Genomic DNA, 13,968 nt, shown 5'->3' on the forward strand with positions numbered 1-13,968 from the left:
TCAAATGTCAAAGGTCCCGTTTATTCCAGCAACCCGGAAAGAACGAGTGTAAATAAAAAAAGAAACCGATCCATGCACTCAACTCTTAGTGGGGGGCAGGGAGGCGGGGCATGGAGTGAGGGAGTGGGGAAGGAGTGGGAAACAAGGAGGGAGGGGAAGAAGGAAGAGAGAGACAGAGAGGCAGACAGGGAAAGAACTGGAGAGTCAGATCAATGAAAAGAGACGGACACTAATAAAAAGGCAGAAAGAGTGAAGGATCAAAATTCGAGACCAACAAAGGAGAAAAGACACAGACAGAATGCACTAAGAGAAACGGGGAGGCAGAGAACGAAAGCCCGGCCAAACGGGAGGGAGAGGAAAAAAACGCACGGGACAGGGGAGAGCGAGGGCAGGACGGAGACAAAGAGTAAGGGACACGGGTGGGGTAGCAGGGCCCCGGCCCTCGTGTGGCAGCCTGAGCCGCCGCGGCCCCTAGGGGTCCCCGGCGGTGCTGATGACGTGGAAGAGGGTGACGTTGTACAGCACCTGGTGGCCGTTGTTCCAGGTGTAGAGGGCCCGCTCCCGGGGGTTGTAATCCAGCATGGAGATGTGGGAGTACTGGTTGTGGAAGGGCACGTCCGTGTACTCGTAACTGGACGTGTTGGTGAAGTAGGCGAAGTAGACCTTGGCCCCGGCCAGGTGGGAGTTGGTCACGTAGAGCACGCCACAGATCATGAAGGCCTCGCCAGCGCTGCGCTTGGGGTAGCCGGTGTCCCAGGACCGCACGACCTCGAGGGTGTGCGGGTCCAGCCGGCTGACCACGATGTTGCCCGCGTTCTGGTTGGTGGTGTAGACGGCCCAGAGCCCGCTCTCGTCCACCATGAAGTCCATGTCCGAGAAGCCGCCCCAGGAGTAGGGGAAGGTGTTGTTGTAGCCGGCCCCCGGGAGGCTCCTCTGCACCAGCACGGAGCGCGAGCGGAAGTGGTACTTGACCACCACGTTGCTCTGGTACTTGTTGTAGAACAGGGAGCCGTTGTATACCACGTGGCCCGTGCCCGCCCACGGCTGGGGCAGCAGGTGCTGGATAAAGTTCTGGCCTTTGATGAAGTCTCCCAGAGTGCGGAACTCCAGGACCCGCCGGCCCTTGTAGTAGCCATCCATGTACCAGACCTACGAGAGAGCCGCTGGTCGCTGCGGGACCACCGCCAGGGACCCGAAGGCCCCAGCAACCACACGGGAACCACCCACGGTCATCAGGGATCAGCAGTCGCTGAGTGGCCATCAGTCAGCCGTGGGATGTCCGGTGACCCTTCATGGCCCCTCAGAGCCCCAGTAGCGGGATCGTTCGGTCAGGACCCGCCACCGGTCTTAAGACAGACACTGAGTGGATGGTGTCTGCTACCTAAGGATCAGGGGAAGTTGCAGCCCCTGGTGACTCTCGGGGCCCAGGAATTCACCGGCCATCGGAGACGGGATGGTGAGCGGTTACCGGACAGCCCTCGGGTGATGAGGTCAGTTGCGTTCGCTGCCGGTGGGCAACCCCTGTAGCCACGAGATGGCCCTCCCTGGGGCAGACTGCTGGGCTAATAAGCACTTTAAAACCCTTATGGAGCCTGTTTCCGATTCTGTGTCTCCCTCTCTCTCTGCCCCTCCCCCGTTCATGCTCTGTCTCTCTCTGTCCCAAAAATAAATAAACGTTGAAAAAAAAAAAATAATTAAAACCCTTAATGCCAACGGCATCACGACCATTTTGAAGATAAGGAAATCGAGGCTCAGAGACCTTAAGGAACCTGCTCAAGGTTCTCTAAGAATTGGTGGCAGCGGGATGCACATCCAAGTGTGAGTCCCCATCCCAACCTCCTAACCCCTCGGTTGGACCTCCATAATCCCTGGGAGGCCAGTGATCATCGTGAGGCACTGGCTGTTCACCACCTCTCATCCGGGACACTCAGTGGCCACCTCGTGACCAGTATCAGTCACTAGGGCAGTTAATGGATGGTTCCGGTTAATGGGCCAGAGGTGATGGGCAGTCGTGACCACGGGGGCCACCAGAAGTCCAAAGGTCAACAGACTTGGCGATTTTCAGGGCTGGAAGGCCCTTGGTCACCTGGTGGTTACGAGACAGTCAAGGGGAGGGTCAAGGGCCCCGGAGGTCTTACGACACTTGAGGCTACAAGAGAAGAATTGGTGTGGAATTGCTGGGCACCTGTGGGTGGTCACAGGCTGTCTCCCCAGGCTCTGACCCCTGGGGTGGGCACAGTCACTCACCCGGCTGTCCGCACTGGGGGCCATCGTGTCGGTCATCCAGGAGCCGAAGCGGGATCCCATGGCCCGAACGGTGATAGGGTTACTGACCCCAGTCAGCTTCCCACAGCCTGGGAGGCAGGAACAGGGCCGATGAGGGTGGAGGATGGGAAGAGGCAGGGCAAGGACGGTGTGGTTCGATCAAACCGGGAAGAGCCGGGACCGGGGCTGAGGGAGGATCCAGAAATCTGGTCCCAAGATGGAGTCAGGTTGAGGGTAAGAGACTGGAAGTCAAGAGTCAGGGCCATTTCCAGTTTCTGGGTCTATTCTGGGCCTTGGGTAGGGAAGTCAAAGGTCAAAGTTCAGAAGTTGGAGGTCAAAACCGTGTCCAGCTTCTGGGCACACGGGTGGCATTAGGGTTGGGCGTGCAAGTCAGGGGTCAAAGTCAAGGGTCAAGGCATACCCAGCTTCTGGGCGCAGGCATGGAGCCTGGCCTCCAGGGCCATCACCCGCCGCTGCAAGTCCTCGTAGCCGTAGGCGCCCATCTCCTCCTGGATGGCAGCGAGGCTGCTGGAGAGATTCCGCACTTCCTCCCGCAGGCGCACGATGGTCCGCGTGTCCGCCTTGTACTGCTCCAGGACTGAGCTCAGGGGCAGCAGCTCCGACATCCTGTCCTTCAGTTCCTGCCCGCCAACACGGAACCCTCACTGATCCTAGCCCCTGACCTTTGACCCAGGCCTGACCCCAACCTTTGACCCATAGCCTCACGCCTTTTTTTTTTTTTTTTTTTTGAGAGAGAGAGAGAGAGCTCACATGCATGAGCAGGGGAGCGACAGAGAGGAAAAGAGAGAGAATCCCAAGAAGGCTCCGTGCATTCAGCACAGAGCCCGATGCGGGGCTCGAACTCACAAAACGAGATCATGTCCTGAGCCGAGAGTCGGACACTTAACCGACTGAGCCACCCAGGCACCCCCTCACCCCTTATCTTTGATGCACCCCTGGCTCTTGACATTTGGTCCCTACTAGACCCTAGATCCCAGCCTACCCCTGGTCCTCCTCAGACATGACTACTCTCAGAAGTAATGGGCGCTGATCCCAATTCTTTCCTCGGCTCCTGACCTGACCCAGAAGGACCCACCTGGAAGCTCTTGGCCGAGAGGGACCCATCGGCCGCCCGGAGTCGTGCGTCCAGGCTTCGCATGAGGGTCTCCATGCTGCGCACGTACTGGAGGTCACGGTACGTCCGCAGCTCAAGGACCTCCATGGACTGGGAGACGTTCTGGACCTAGGAGCTTGGGAGGGTTAGGGAGAGCCCGACTCCTGCCCTCCCCGCCCCCCTGAGATGCCACAGACCGGGCCTGCCGGAGCCAGAGGCCAAACACCCAGCCAACCGCCTCCCCTGCTCTTACCGGCAACCTCCCAATGACACGCCCAGGCGATCCGTCAGCTCCCACCTCTCTCCCCTGCCTCCCTGCCTCCCTGTCTCCCTGCTCGCACCGTGGCCCCCAGCAGTCAGTTCTTCACACGGCAGCCAGAGGGAGCTTTGCGAAAGGAACACGGGATCACCCTCCCCTGCAGGCCCTGTGGGCTGGTCCCCCCTCCTCACCCGCCTCCTCTTCATGTCCTCCCACTGCGGCCACCAGCCCCCTTTCCTCTCACAGACTCCAGCTCCAGTCCTCTGCCTCCTTCAGTGGGGTCCTCACAGGCAGGCCCCGCGTCTAGCTTGTCCACAGCTAAATCAGCGGGGCCCGGCGCTGGCCTAAACTAGACGCTCAGCAAGTACTTTCCAGCTTCCCTTGCCCCAGCCTCTCCTAACCCAGAATGAGGACCCCCAGCTCCCACTTCTCCCCGCCTAAGGTGAACTCAGAGACGATCCTGGCTGCTTGTCACAACACACACTCTCCTGAACCCCTTGTTCACGTGACACTTGGAAGGTCTCAGAAACCTAACGGCCTGACGCCCACCCCGACGCCATTGTCAACAATCAGGGGATGCCACACGGATGTCCCAAACTGGCGGGGAGGGCAGTTCCGGTGTCGCGGGCAGGGCCAGGATCCTGCAGGGTTAGTGGCCGGGAGACTCCAGTGCTGACCAGGGTCTCTTCCGTTCTCTATGAAACCCTCAGCTTCCTCGTCTATAGGGTGATGACGAGAGGTAACTGGTCCCCTTCAACACTGACATCGGAGCTGACTAGTGAGCAGTTCAGCTGGATACTATCAAGGGACAGCAGTCAGTCCCTAAAGGGCATCAGAGCATCCTGGGGGCGGGGGAGGTTGAATGGGGACTGTTTTATATCAGCCCCAATCACAAGGGGATGGAATCTTACATAAACCTCTTGGGGTTGGAGGGTGAGACCCCTCCCCAAGGGACACACAAGACACTTTTTTAGCAGGCGAGTCTGGTAACTCGGATGCTGCCTCCCCACACAACGCTCAGCTTCGCCTCCAAAGAAGAAAATATCCACCTGGAGGGCAGCCGGGTTATCCACCAGCTCTGAACAATCTGGATGGCTGGATCTGGCCCCGGCTGACCTGGACGGGGGCCGAGGGCAGGGTGGGACCCGAGCGCTTTTCACGGTCTGCTCTTACCTTCCCCATCAGCTGCCGCAGCTCCCGGCTCCGGCCATCGCGGGAGCAGGTGCTCTGCGCGGGGATCACAGCCGTGCAGATGCATTTCCCGTCGGGCGCCTGGGCCGAGGTGTAGAGCTGCCAGCCCTCCTCGGGGCTCTGGAAGAGGGTCTGCAGGGAAGTCGGGGGGTCAGAGAGCAGGAGCCCGATAGGGGATTCCCCCGGCCCATGCTGGGGGAGAAAGGGGACCCAGGGAAACGACAGATGCCCTGGAATGTGCTGGACCACGTGCTGAGCGCCTGGTGCATGTGATCTCAATCCCTCCTCAAGGAAACCCATTTGCCAGATGATGAGACAGGTATGGGGGGGGGGCGGTTCAGGAACGCGGCAAGGAGTTGTGGGATTCGAGCCCTTCCACAAGACAGGAATTCATCCTCGCACACGTGTTCGCATACACACAGCACTGCCTCCATAACCGTCAGTGGGACGCAGACCCACTTGTACTGATCCCCAAACCTGGAGCTCCCTCTCTGCTTTCCCAGCCCACTGTGACACACGGACTCTGGATATACTGTTGCCATCCCCACCCTCCACCCCTGCTCCTGAGAAGCCCAGATAAGGTAATGGCGAGAGGGCGACAGAATCCTCACAGAGACTTCCAAACCCTTGAATAGAAGGCATCACTTCAGACTCCTAAATTAAACTTCAGGTCGGGGCGCCTGGGTGGCTCAGTCGGCTAAGCGTCTGACTTCAAGCTCAGGTCATGATCTCGCAGTTTCTGAGTTCAAGCCCCACGTCGGGCTCTGTGCTGACAGCTCAGAGCCTGGAGCCTGCTTCGGATTCGGTGTCTCCTCTCTCTCTTGCCCCTCCCCCGCTCCTGCCCTGTCTCTCTCTCTCTCTGTGTGTCTCAAAAACAAAATAAAAAAACGTTCAAAAAATTTTTTTTAAAAAACGGAAAAAAAATAAATTTCAGGTCAATTTATGATGCTCATATAATTCAGGGATCAGGCACGGCTGTGTTTCCTGAGCCATGCTCCTTCAGAACACCAGCAATCTTTCCAGGCGTGCTCAGTGATCAAATAAATTTGTGCGTTGCTCCGTGAAACGGAGTCCTTTGATGCAGGACTTATCAGAGCCTTTGACATGCTAATGTGCTTCAGGGAACTACAAAATTTTCTACACTTATTAGAAAATACCTAGTGAGTGCCTATTTTATGCCTGGCATAGGGTCTGGGATAGGGCTAGGAAAAGAGGGGTAAAGAAAACATATCTGGCCCGTTGTCCATGGATGGAGGAAACAGACATCAAACATGAAAATCCACGGATACTTCTGGAACCATTCACTGCAGTCAATGCTCCAAAGAAAGTGCAGGGAGTAACGGGGGTCTTCGTCAGGCTGGGATTCCAGAGGAGGTACCTCAGAGAAGGGACATTCAGAGAGAGCCAGGGGAAAACGAAAGGACAGGGGACACTTTTGACACCACAAATTCACATCAATATCCGGACGTGTTTGAGCAACAGGGTTCGAAAAGAAGTGAGTGATCACAGGATGGAACACGGTGGCCCCCAGGTCAGGCCCCCTGCAGTTTCACCAGAACATACCAGACTTAGTCACAAGCCCCAATCTTTTTGTTTTCATCAGGGATGTACGGTCTCCTTTGTTCGACCAAACACTTGTTAAGCTCCTACTGTGTGTCAGGCTCCATTCTGGATACTGAAAACACAGCAGTAAACAAAATGCCCAAACACAAAAGCTCTTCTAGGAGCTTACATTAGACAAAGACAGAAATAGGCAAGTAAATGCCAAATATTTAAAGGGTGATGAGTGCCATACAGGGAATCTGCAACGTCAGGGTGGCTCCAACAACGTGTCGTTTGAGTCAAGACCTGAAGCCGGTGAGGGATGAGCCATGCAGATATCTCAGGAAGGAGGTTCCAGGCAGAGATAAGAGCAATGCAAAGGCCCTGAGGCACGGCCATGCCTGGTAGGTTCGGGGCACACGGAAAAGGCCGGCGTGGCTGAAGCAGAGTGCGAAAGGCGGTGAGGAGGGGGGTGAGAGCAGGGAGGGGGCAGGACCGCATCTTCAGGACCTGTGGGTTGGTGGGGAAGACTTTGGCTTTTCCTCTGAGTGAGGTGGGAGCCACAGAGGGTTCTGAATGAGGAGGGATGTCACCTGACTCAGGTGTTCACAGACACAGGTGGTTGGGGGGGGGGGCGGTTGCTGGGGACAGACGGCGGGGGGGGGCCAGGGCAGAAGACCAGGGCAAATGAGACTGCATCGGTCCCGGCGAACAAGGATGGGTGGTAGCCGTAGAGGCGGGAAATGAAAGACTGTGGTCCTATCCAGGATGCGTTCCTACATACCCGGAAAAAGTCCTCATAAAGCCCAAGTGTTTTACAGAGAAACAAAGCCTCCCAATAATTGTTCATTTGGACAGCTGTTAACTGATCGCCCCACAGAAGCTGTTCCCACGAGCCGTAGCAGAGATAAGCCAGACCGTGAGTTACGAGCAATCTTGGAGACACCAGCTAATAGCCCACCTTTTTCTCTCCCACTCAGTGAAGTCTTTTTTTTTTAAAGCTTATTGTAAAGTGAGTGACTGATGTAATTGTACAGATGAGCCTGACTCCCCCACTAATTTATAAGAAAAGTAAGCCATTCATAAACGCCATCTGAAATGATTGTAATTAGATATTCTTTGTGCCTTATTTATGTACATGCTTTTTGAAGTTGGGGGGGGTCCCCCTTGTTGAATGTTTATTTAGTTTTAAATTTTTTAAATGTTAATTTATTTAAAAAAATTTTTTTTTCAACGTTTATTTATTTTTGGGACAGAGAGAGACAGAGCATGAACAGGGGAGGGGCAGAGACAGAGGGAGACACAGAATCGGAAACAGGCTCCAGGCTCCGAGCCATCAGCCCAGAGCCTGACGCGGGGCTCGAACTCACGGACCGCGAGATGGTGACCTGGCTGAAGTCGGACGCCTAACCGACTGCGCCACCCAGGCACCCCAATGTTAATTTATTTTTTAAGAGAGAGACAGAGAGCAGGCAGGGGAGGGGCAGAGAGAGAGGGAGACACAGAATCCGAAGCGGGCTCCAGGCTCCGAGCTGTCAGCACAGAGCCCGACGCGGGGCTCGAACCCACAAACCACAAGATCATGACCTGAGCCAAAGTCAGATGCTTAAGCGACTGAGCCACCCAGGCGCCCCTGGGGGGAATCCCCCTTTTTAACAGTCCACGCCTCCCCCATGGAGCAGTGAAGTCACCCAGCCTTCCTTGCATGCAGGTATGATTGCGGGGGGGGGGGGGGCGGAGGGGGCGGGAAGCCAACACTCAAGCCTCCCAGGCCTTAACTACAGAAACACCAGAATCCCCCACTGCAAAGGCTTCCTCTGTATGTAAGTCCCAGCCTGCTCTGCCTTTGCACTGGGCACGCAGCAGGAGCCCCTCCCACCAGCAGTCCCCAACGAGGCCACACATAGGAGCCAGTGACAGAGACCAGTAGCCCTCTGGCCTGTCCCGTAGGAGAGCTCTGAGATGCATGCCGCAGGCAGCTTTCCAGGGCTGTGTCCCAGGTGCCCACGGGGACACCCTGTTCCTTAGCTCACCCTGCACGGGAGTCCTTCACTTCCCGGCTCACTTCTCCTACTGGTTCCTCCCGGCATCACCCCCCAGGTGGATACTTAACGCTCAACTCCTCCCCACCAGCTCTGCTTCTGCAGGGAGCCTGACCTGGGACCGGAAGGGCGGTTCAAGAACACCTTGTCCCTTGGTTCCAGGAGAATGTGAAACTAGCCTTGTCTCCTTTCATGACAAGTCTAGTTCTTTACAATGAAACAAGAAAAGGAAGGAAGGAAGGAAGGAAGGAAGGAAGGAAGGAAGGAAGGAAGGAAGGACTTGAGACTAAGCACCCCCATCCATGTTCCCCTGGCTCTGATCCCCAAGCCATTTGGACAACACCCCCCTCCTAAGATTCTCATTTGTGCAGAGACAAAGCAGCCGGTTCAACATAATTAACATCTCCTTTCTGCAATTCCTAGTGTGTCCTTTGAAGCAAACAAGCCATTTTCTCTCAACATATGAAATATTGAATTCTAAAAGAGAAGCAAGATTTAAGTGGCAAGGAGGGAAGGCCTCCACGGCTTTCCTAAAATAATTGTCTGCGCTGGACGCACCTCGCTGAAATGTTCTCTGCAGCAATGTAATTAAATGCCTGAGGCTCGGCTGCCAAGTCTCCGCACAGCAGAGACCCGGACTTTTGCCTGGCGGGTTCAAGTTCAAATACGCAGTCAAGTTCATGTCCCCGGGACCCACTGGAGTCCTGGAAGGCTCCTTGTTTGAGAGTCCGCATGCCAGCTCTCTCAGACTGGGTTTAGCTCAGAACCGCGGTCATGAACTTGTGGAGGGCACAGTCGTAGGGGTAGAGAAGGGCCTGCCCTAAGAAAAATGCTTGTAACAGCAGGTGTGCGAGCCCAGGAACCGTCCAGGTACAGAAACCTCCAGTCAGGCGGCCTGTCTCACCACTGCGGGGGCAAATGTACTGGAGAAGCCAGCTGCTCTCTTGGCCGAGCTGCTGGTACTGAGTTTAATATTCCTGCTAATGGGCTCTAAGCGGGTAAGCTATGCGCTCAAGTAGCCACCTCTCAAATCGTCTTTTCTGGCTGCGATTTTTTCAAATACTTTCACCAAGGATGCTGCGCCCCAATTAAAGCAGCAGTCCCCCGTGACAGGTCCAGGATTGACACGCAGGAAAAACTCCTCTCGCTGTCACACCCTGGCTCATCATCGCGGCCTACGGCTCTGCCACTTACATCTTGGTTCAAAAACAATTCCTGGCTCCTCCAGGGGCAGAAGGATCGCTTACAGGATCCCGGGCCAGCCATCCGTGGAGCACTGGCTACCGGGGTTTACCCAACAGGAACAGAGCTAGCGGCTGCCTCTTAATAAGACAAGGATATTATTGCATTTGAGGCCGGGTAATTTAATCAGGAGGCAGAAGTGGCTTGGGGCATATATATTTATTTGTACCCTGCCTTGTTCCAGAGAGGGACTGCAAGTGGTTTACGAGGGTATGTAAACCACCACACGATAGCTCCAATTAGATAGGAGAGTAGGAATTAGATGCTTCTGGAGGGCCGTCTGCCAATCCAGAGCGACAGCCTCCAGGTTTCTCCTTGTGTATTTAACCCAGCCAATCCGAGTCTAAGAATTTGGCCCAGGGGAACCGTGTGGACAAGCACATGACTGCTGCAACGATGCTCCTTAAAGCGCTGTTTAAAATTGGACACCTGGGGGGCGCCTGGGTGGCGCAGTCGGTTAAGCGTCCGACTTCAGCCAGGTCACGATCTCGCGGTCCGTGAGTTCGAGCCCCGCATCGGGCTCTGGGCTGATGGCTCAGAGCCTGGAGCCTGTTTCCGATTCTGTGTCTCCCTCTCTCTCTGCCCCTCCCCCGTTCATGCTCTGTCTCTCTCTGTCCCCAAAATAAATAAACGTTGAAAAAAAAAATTTAAAATTGGACACCTGGAATTTTCTCCCTGCAGTTCTTTGACGGCAGGGGGCTTGATTTCAAAACGTAAGGTGTATGCGCAGGAGGGAATACTATGCAGCCGTGAAAATAGGAGATCAGCGGGGATTTTTATCGTCATCTTCAGATTGATTTTATCTTCTAAGTTTCCTACAGTGAGCACATATTGGTCTTGGAAAGATTTTTCAACCTCCTCCCCCCCACCCACCCCCCTTTTTTTTTTTTTTTTTTGCAACGGAGACGAGGAAGAAAGAGAAAAGTGGGGAGGCAGACAGAGCCAAAAATTAGGCTAAGAAAAACTCATCCCTTTAAAACCCGAACAACCAGCATATGGTCAAGCCATAAATTTGGCTCTAGGTTCCTTAGCAGCCAGCTCAAAAAGGGAAAGCTGGTCATTTATGCGGTTCCCAGTGTCCTGAAACAAAAGCACACCAGCTGCTTAGCAGCGAGCTTAACTATTTTCGGTCCCAAGAACAGGCAAGGATCTCTCCCACGATCCTCCCAAAAAGGAGTCCCTGTGATGGCATCAGGATCTTTCCAGACAACATTCTTACACTGGGGAGGAGCGGGGGGGGGGGGGGGGGGGGGGGGGGGGGCGGGGAAGGGAGGGTGGGCAAAATAGGTGAAGGGATCAAGAGGCACAAACTTGCAGTTTTAAAATAAATAAGTCACAGGGATGAAAAGTACAACACAGGGAATGTAGTCAATATACTGCAACAACGTTGGATGGGGACAGATGGGGACTACACTTCTCGGGGTGAGCATTGCATAATGTATAGAATCATCAGATCGCTTTGTTGCGCACCTGAAACTAATATCACATTGCATATTTTTCCAGTTAAAAAACCTCACGACAGGGGCGCCCGGCTGGCTCAGTCCATGGAGCACGCAACTTTTGATCGCGGGGTTGTGAGTTCGAGCCCCGTGTCGGGTGTAGAGATTACTTAAAAAAATATAAAATCTTAAACAAAACAAAACAAAACTTATCCAGAAACAACTCATTTCCTTTGGCTGTTTCTTACTCCCACTCGGATGGTAGAGAAGAGCCAGGTGGTTGACCGCAGAGTCCGGGGGTCAGGCTGCCTGGGTCTATGTCCTGACTTGGCCACTCGCTTGTTGTCTGGCCTGGGCAAGTCATTTAACCTCTGTTAAATGCACAGCCTCTGTGTCCTCATCTGGAAAATGGACACGGTAATTGTACCTACCTCGTAAGGCTCGTGGGAAGCGTGAATGAATTAATGCTTTTTGTGCGAGCAACTGGTAACAGTCATCGGCACGTAGTAAGTGCTATGTGTTTGCATTTATTATTATTACCCTCATGACTCTAAAGCCAATTTGCTAGCTTCCTGAAGTCAAAATGGCCTGACCTTGATGCAGGCACTGAACCGAGATGATCCGGAAGAACTCGGGAGAGTCCCGTGGAGCTGGGGCGGAGGCTGCAGGATGATGAAGAGTTGAAAGGCCGATGTTGGAGAGGAGTGAGCCCCATGGAAGATGGGCAGAGACACTTGCCCCGTCCTCGTCCCCATGTGGCTCAGCCGGCCCCCTGTCCTGGAGCATCTCCTACGCCAGCAAGCAACAAGGTGACACGGCCGTTGTCTCTGGCCCGTCCTCTGGTCTTGCCCGAACACCCTGTTTTTCCCGCCTCCAGGCCTTCGCCCTGGCGGGACCCGCTGCCATCAACACTCTTGCCCCATCTCACAGCCGGGCTAACTCTTCCCGTTCCTGGGGCTGTCGCATAAATGTCTCTTCCAAAAGCAGTCTCGCTGTCCCTGCCCCATGTCACCCACCTCTCAAGGCATCCTGCGCTGGCTTTCCCTAACATTTCTGCTTCTTACTCTATGTCAAGCATCGTTCTAGGGACTTTGTAAGTAGGTGACCAGCAGGCACTGCCGTTCTCTGCCTTTGGTAAGGGGAAGAAACTGGGGCAGAGGGTTCAAATCTCTTCCCCAGAGCGTCACAGTCTCTGGTACTGTCCTGGGCTTCAAACGCAGGCCATCTGACTCCACGGTCTACACCTCCACGTCGCACCTTCTCAGTCCTCCTTCAGGGCCTGAGCCCGATGGCCATTAGGACCTCACGGGCGTGACCACTAGCCCAAAGCCTGCCTCTGCCCCTGCACGGGAACCGGCATGGGGGTGGAGAATTCTGTCTGCTTTGTCATCAACTGCAGCCCCCGGGCCTGGCACACTGAATGTTCATTGGATAATCGGACAGTGGTTGGCCAGCGGGACAGAGAGCAAACTTCTTGATAGGTCCACCATCCATTCCCCCTTCTGCCACCAAACTAGCTTCCGTCTGTCCTAGGGAGGGATCAGGGATCTGGTGATGTCAGGCTGGAGAGAGACACCAGGCAGGCTCAGAAGCAGGCATGGCTTCTCCCTGACGGCCGCGATGGCAGAAGGGCCGTGATGAATAATCAGGGACATGCCTGTCTGCCACGTCTGAGCCATGACAGGGGCCACGTCCCTTTGGAGGGCTTGAGATAATAGCAGACTGCTCCTGTCAGACCCCGAGGTATTGGGCAAATGCCCCCCCCGAGTGATAAGCGTGACAGGTGTTAAGGACATTATCAGCTCACCTATGCCAGCTGGGTCTCCGCAGCCTAAGCAGCTGGGGCTTTGCCGGTGACAGCCTGTGGCTGGTGGTGACTATGAGCTCATTCATTCATTCACTCACTCTCAATGCAGTTAACCCGCCTTGTCCTGAGAGGCTATCCAAGCCGGGAGCACAGCACAACCTCTTACCCTCGGAAGGCCCCCAAGCCTTGGCAGGAGGCCCTCAGCACCCCTGGAGCCCCTGTCAAGCCAGGACTTATGTTCCAGGACGTCTCGGGCTCTGCCATCATAGTGTCAGTGTGGACCAATCATCAATGACATAGCCTTTCTTGGGAAATACAGGAAGAGACACAGGTCTCTCCGTTCGACTGACCTCCCCCACTCAAGTCCAAGGAAGGCTTGCATGGTGCAAGTATTTACAAACTCAGCCCCTTCCCTCCGAGTGTGGCCCAGACTGTGCTGGAACCACCATGAATCCCTGCAGACAGACCTAAAAGTAGGGCTTATGGACAGAGGTTTGCATCAAGGCTACAAGTTCTCATACAAGGGTCATGCCAGTCATCAGAGAAGCTTGCTTTGAGAAACTGTAAGTCCCTTCCACCCCGCCCCCAACACTCAAGAACACCCTAGTTGAAGAGAGCTTTCTGGGAGGGAACCAACTCCCTCCTAAGCCTGCTGAGTTTCACAGGCCTCCTTTCAGATCCTCAATGACTCCGGAGTCTTTATCACCCCAGGGCCTTTGAACTTGCTGCTCACTGCACAGTTGTTCAGGTGAGCCATGATGAGAGCTTTCCCCAGGGTAGATGTCATGGGGACAGACAAGTCAGAGCTCACAGGATTTGCTGAGGGTGGAAGGAAAATGGGGGAGACGAACAACAGGGTGGGTGGTGGGGGTGTCATTTACTGAGATAGAAAAGGCTGGAGAAGGGGGTCTGTGGCAGGGGGAGGGGCAGATGGGGGGGGTGGCAATCAAGAGTCTGGTCCGAGATGTGCATTTGGATGCTGGCTGTAGAGAGATGGGATTTAAAATTTTTTTTTTCAACGTTTATTCATTTTTGGGACAGAGAGAGACAGAGCATGAACGGGGGAG

The 13,968-nt window shown here is 54.8% G+C and overlaps 1 protein-coding gene across 2 annotated transcripts in view; it reads right to left on the bottom strand.

Annotated features, from left to right (window-relative positions):
* Positions 1-13,968, bottom strand: part of OLFM2 (olfactomedin 2) — a 62,049-nt gene continuing 48,081 nt past the window's right edge. For both annotated transcript variants that reach the window (XM_045491826.1, XM_045491825.1), the window contains exons 2-6: positions 4,812-4,961; positions 3,362-3,508; positions 2,687-2,906; positions 2,248-2,354; positions 1-1,149 (exon numbers count right to left, since the gene is read on the bottom strand). In XM_045491826.1, the coding sequence (XP_045347782.1) occupies positions 472-1,149; positions 2,248-2,354; positions 2,687-2,906; positions 3,362-3,508; positions 4,812-4,961 (1,302 nt within the window). In that variant the 3' untranslated portion in view covers positions 1-471. The remainder of the gene's footprint in view (positions 1,150-2,247; positions 2,355-2,686; positions 2,907-3,361; positions 3,509-4,811; positions 4,962-13,968) is intronic.

This window comes from Leopardus geoffroyi, chromosome A2 (genome assembly GCF_018350155.1).
Source record: "Leopardus geoffroyi isolate Oge1 chromosome A2, O.geoffroyi_Oge1_pat1.0, whole genome shotgun sequence".
Taxonomy (NCBI): Eukaryota; Metazoa; Chordata; class Mammalia; order Carnivora; family Felidae; genus Leopardus; species Leopardus geoffroyi.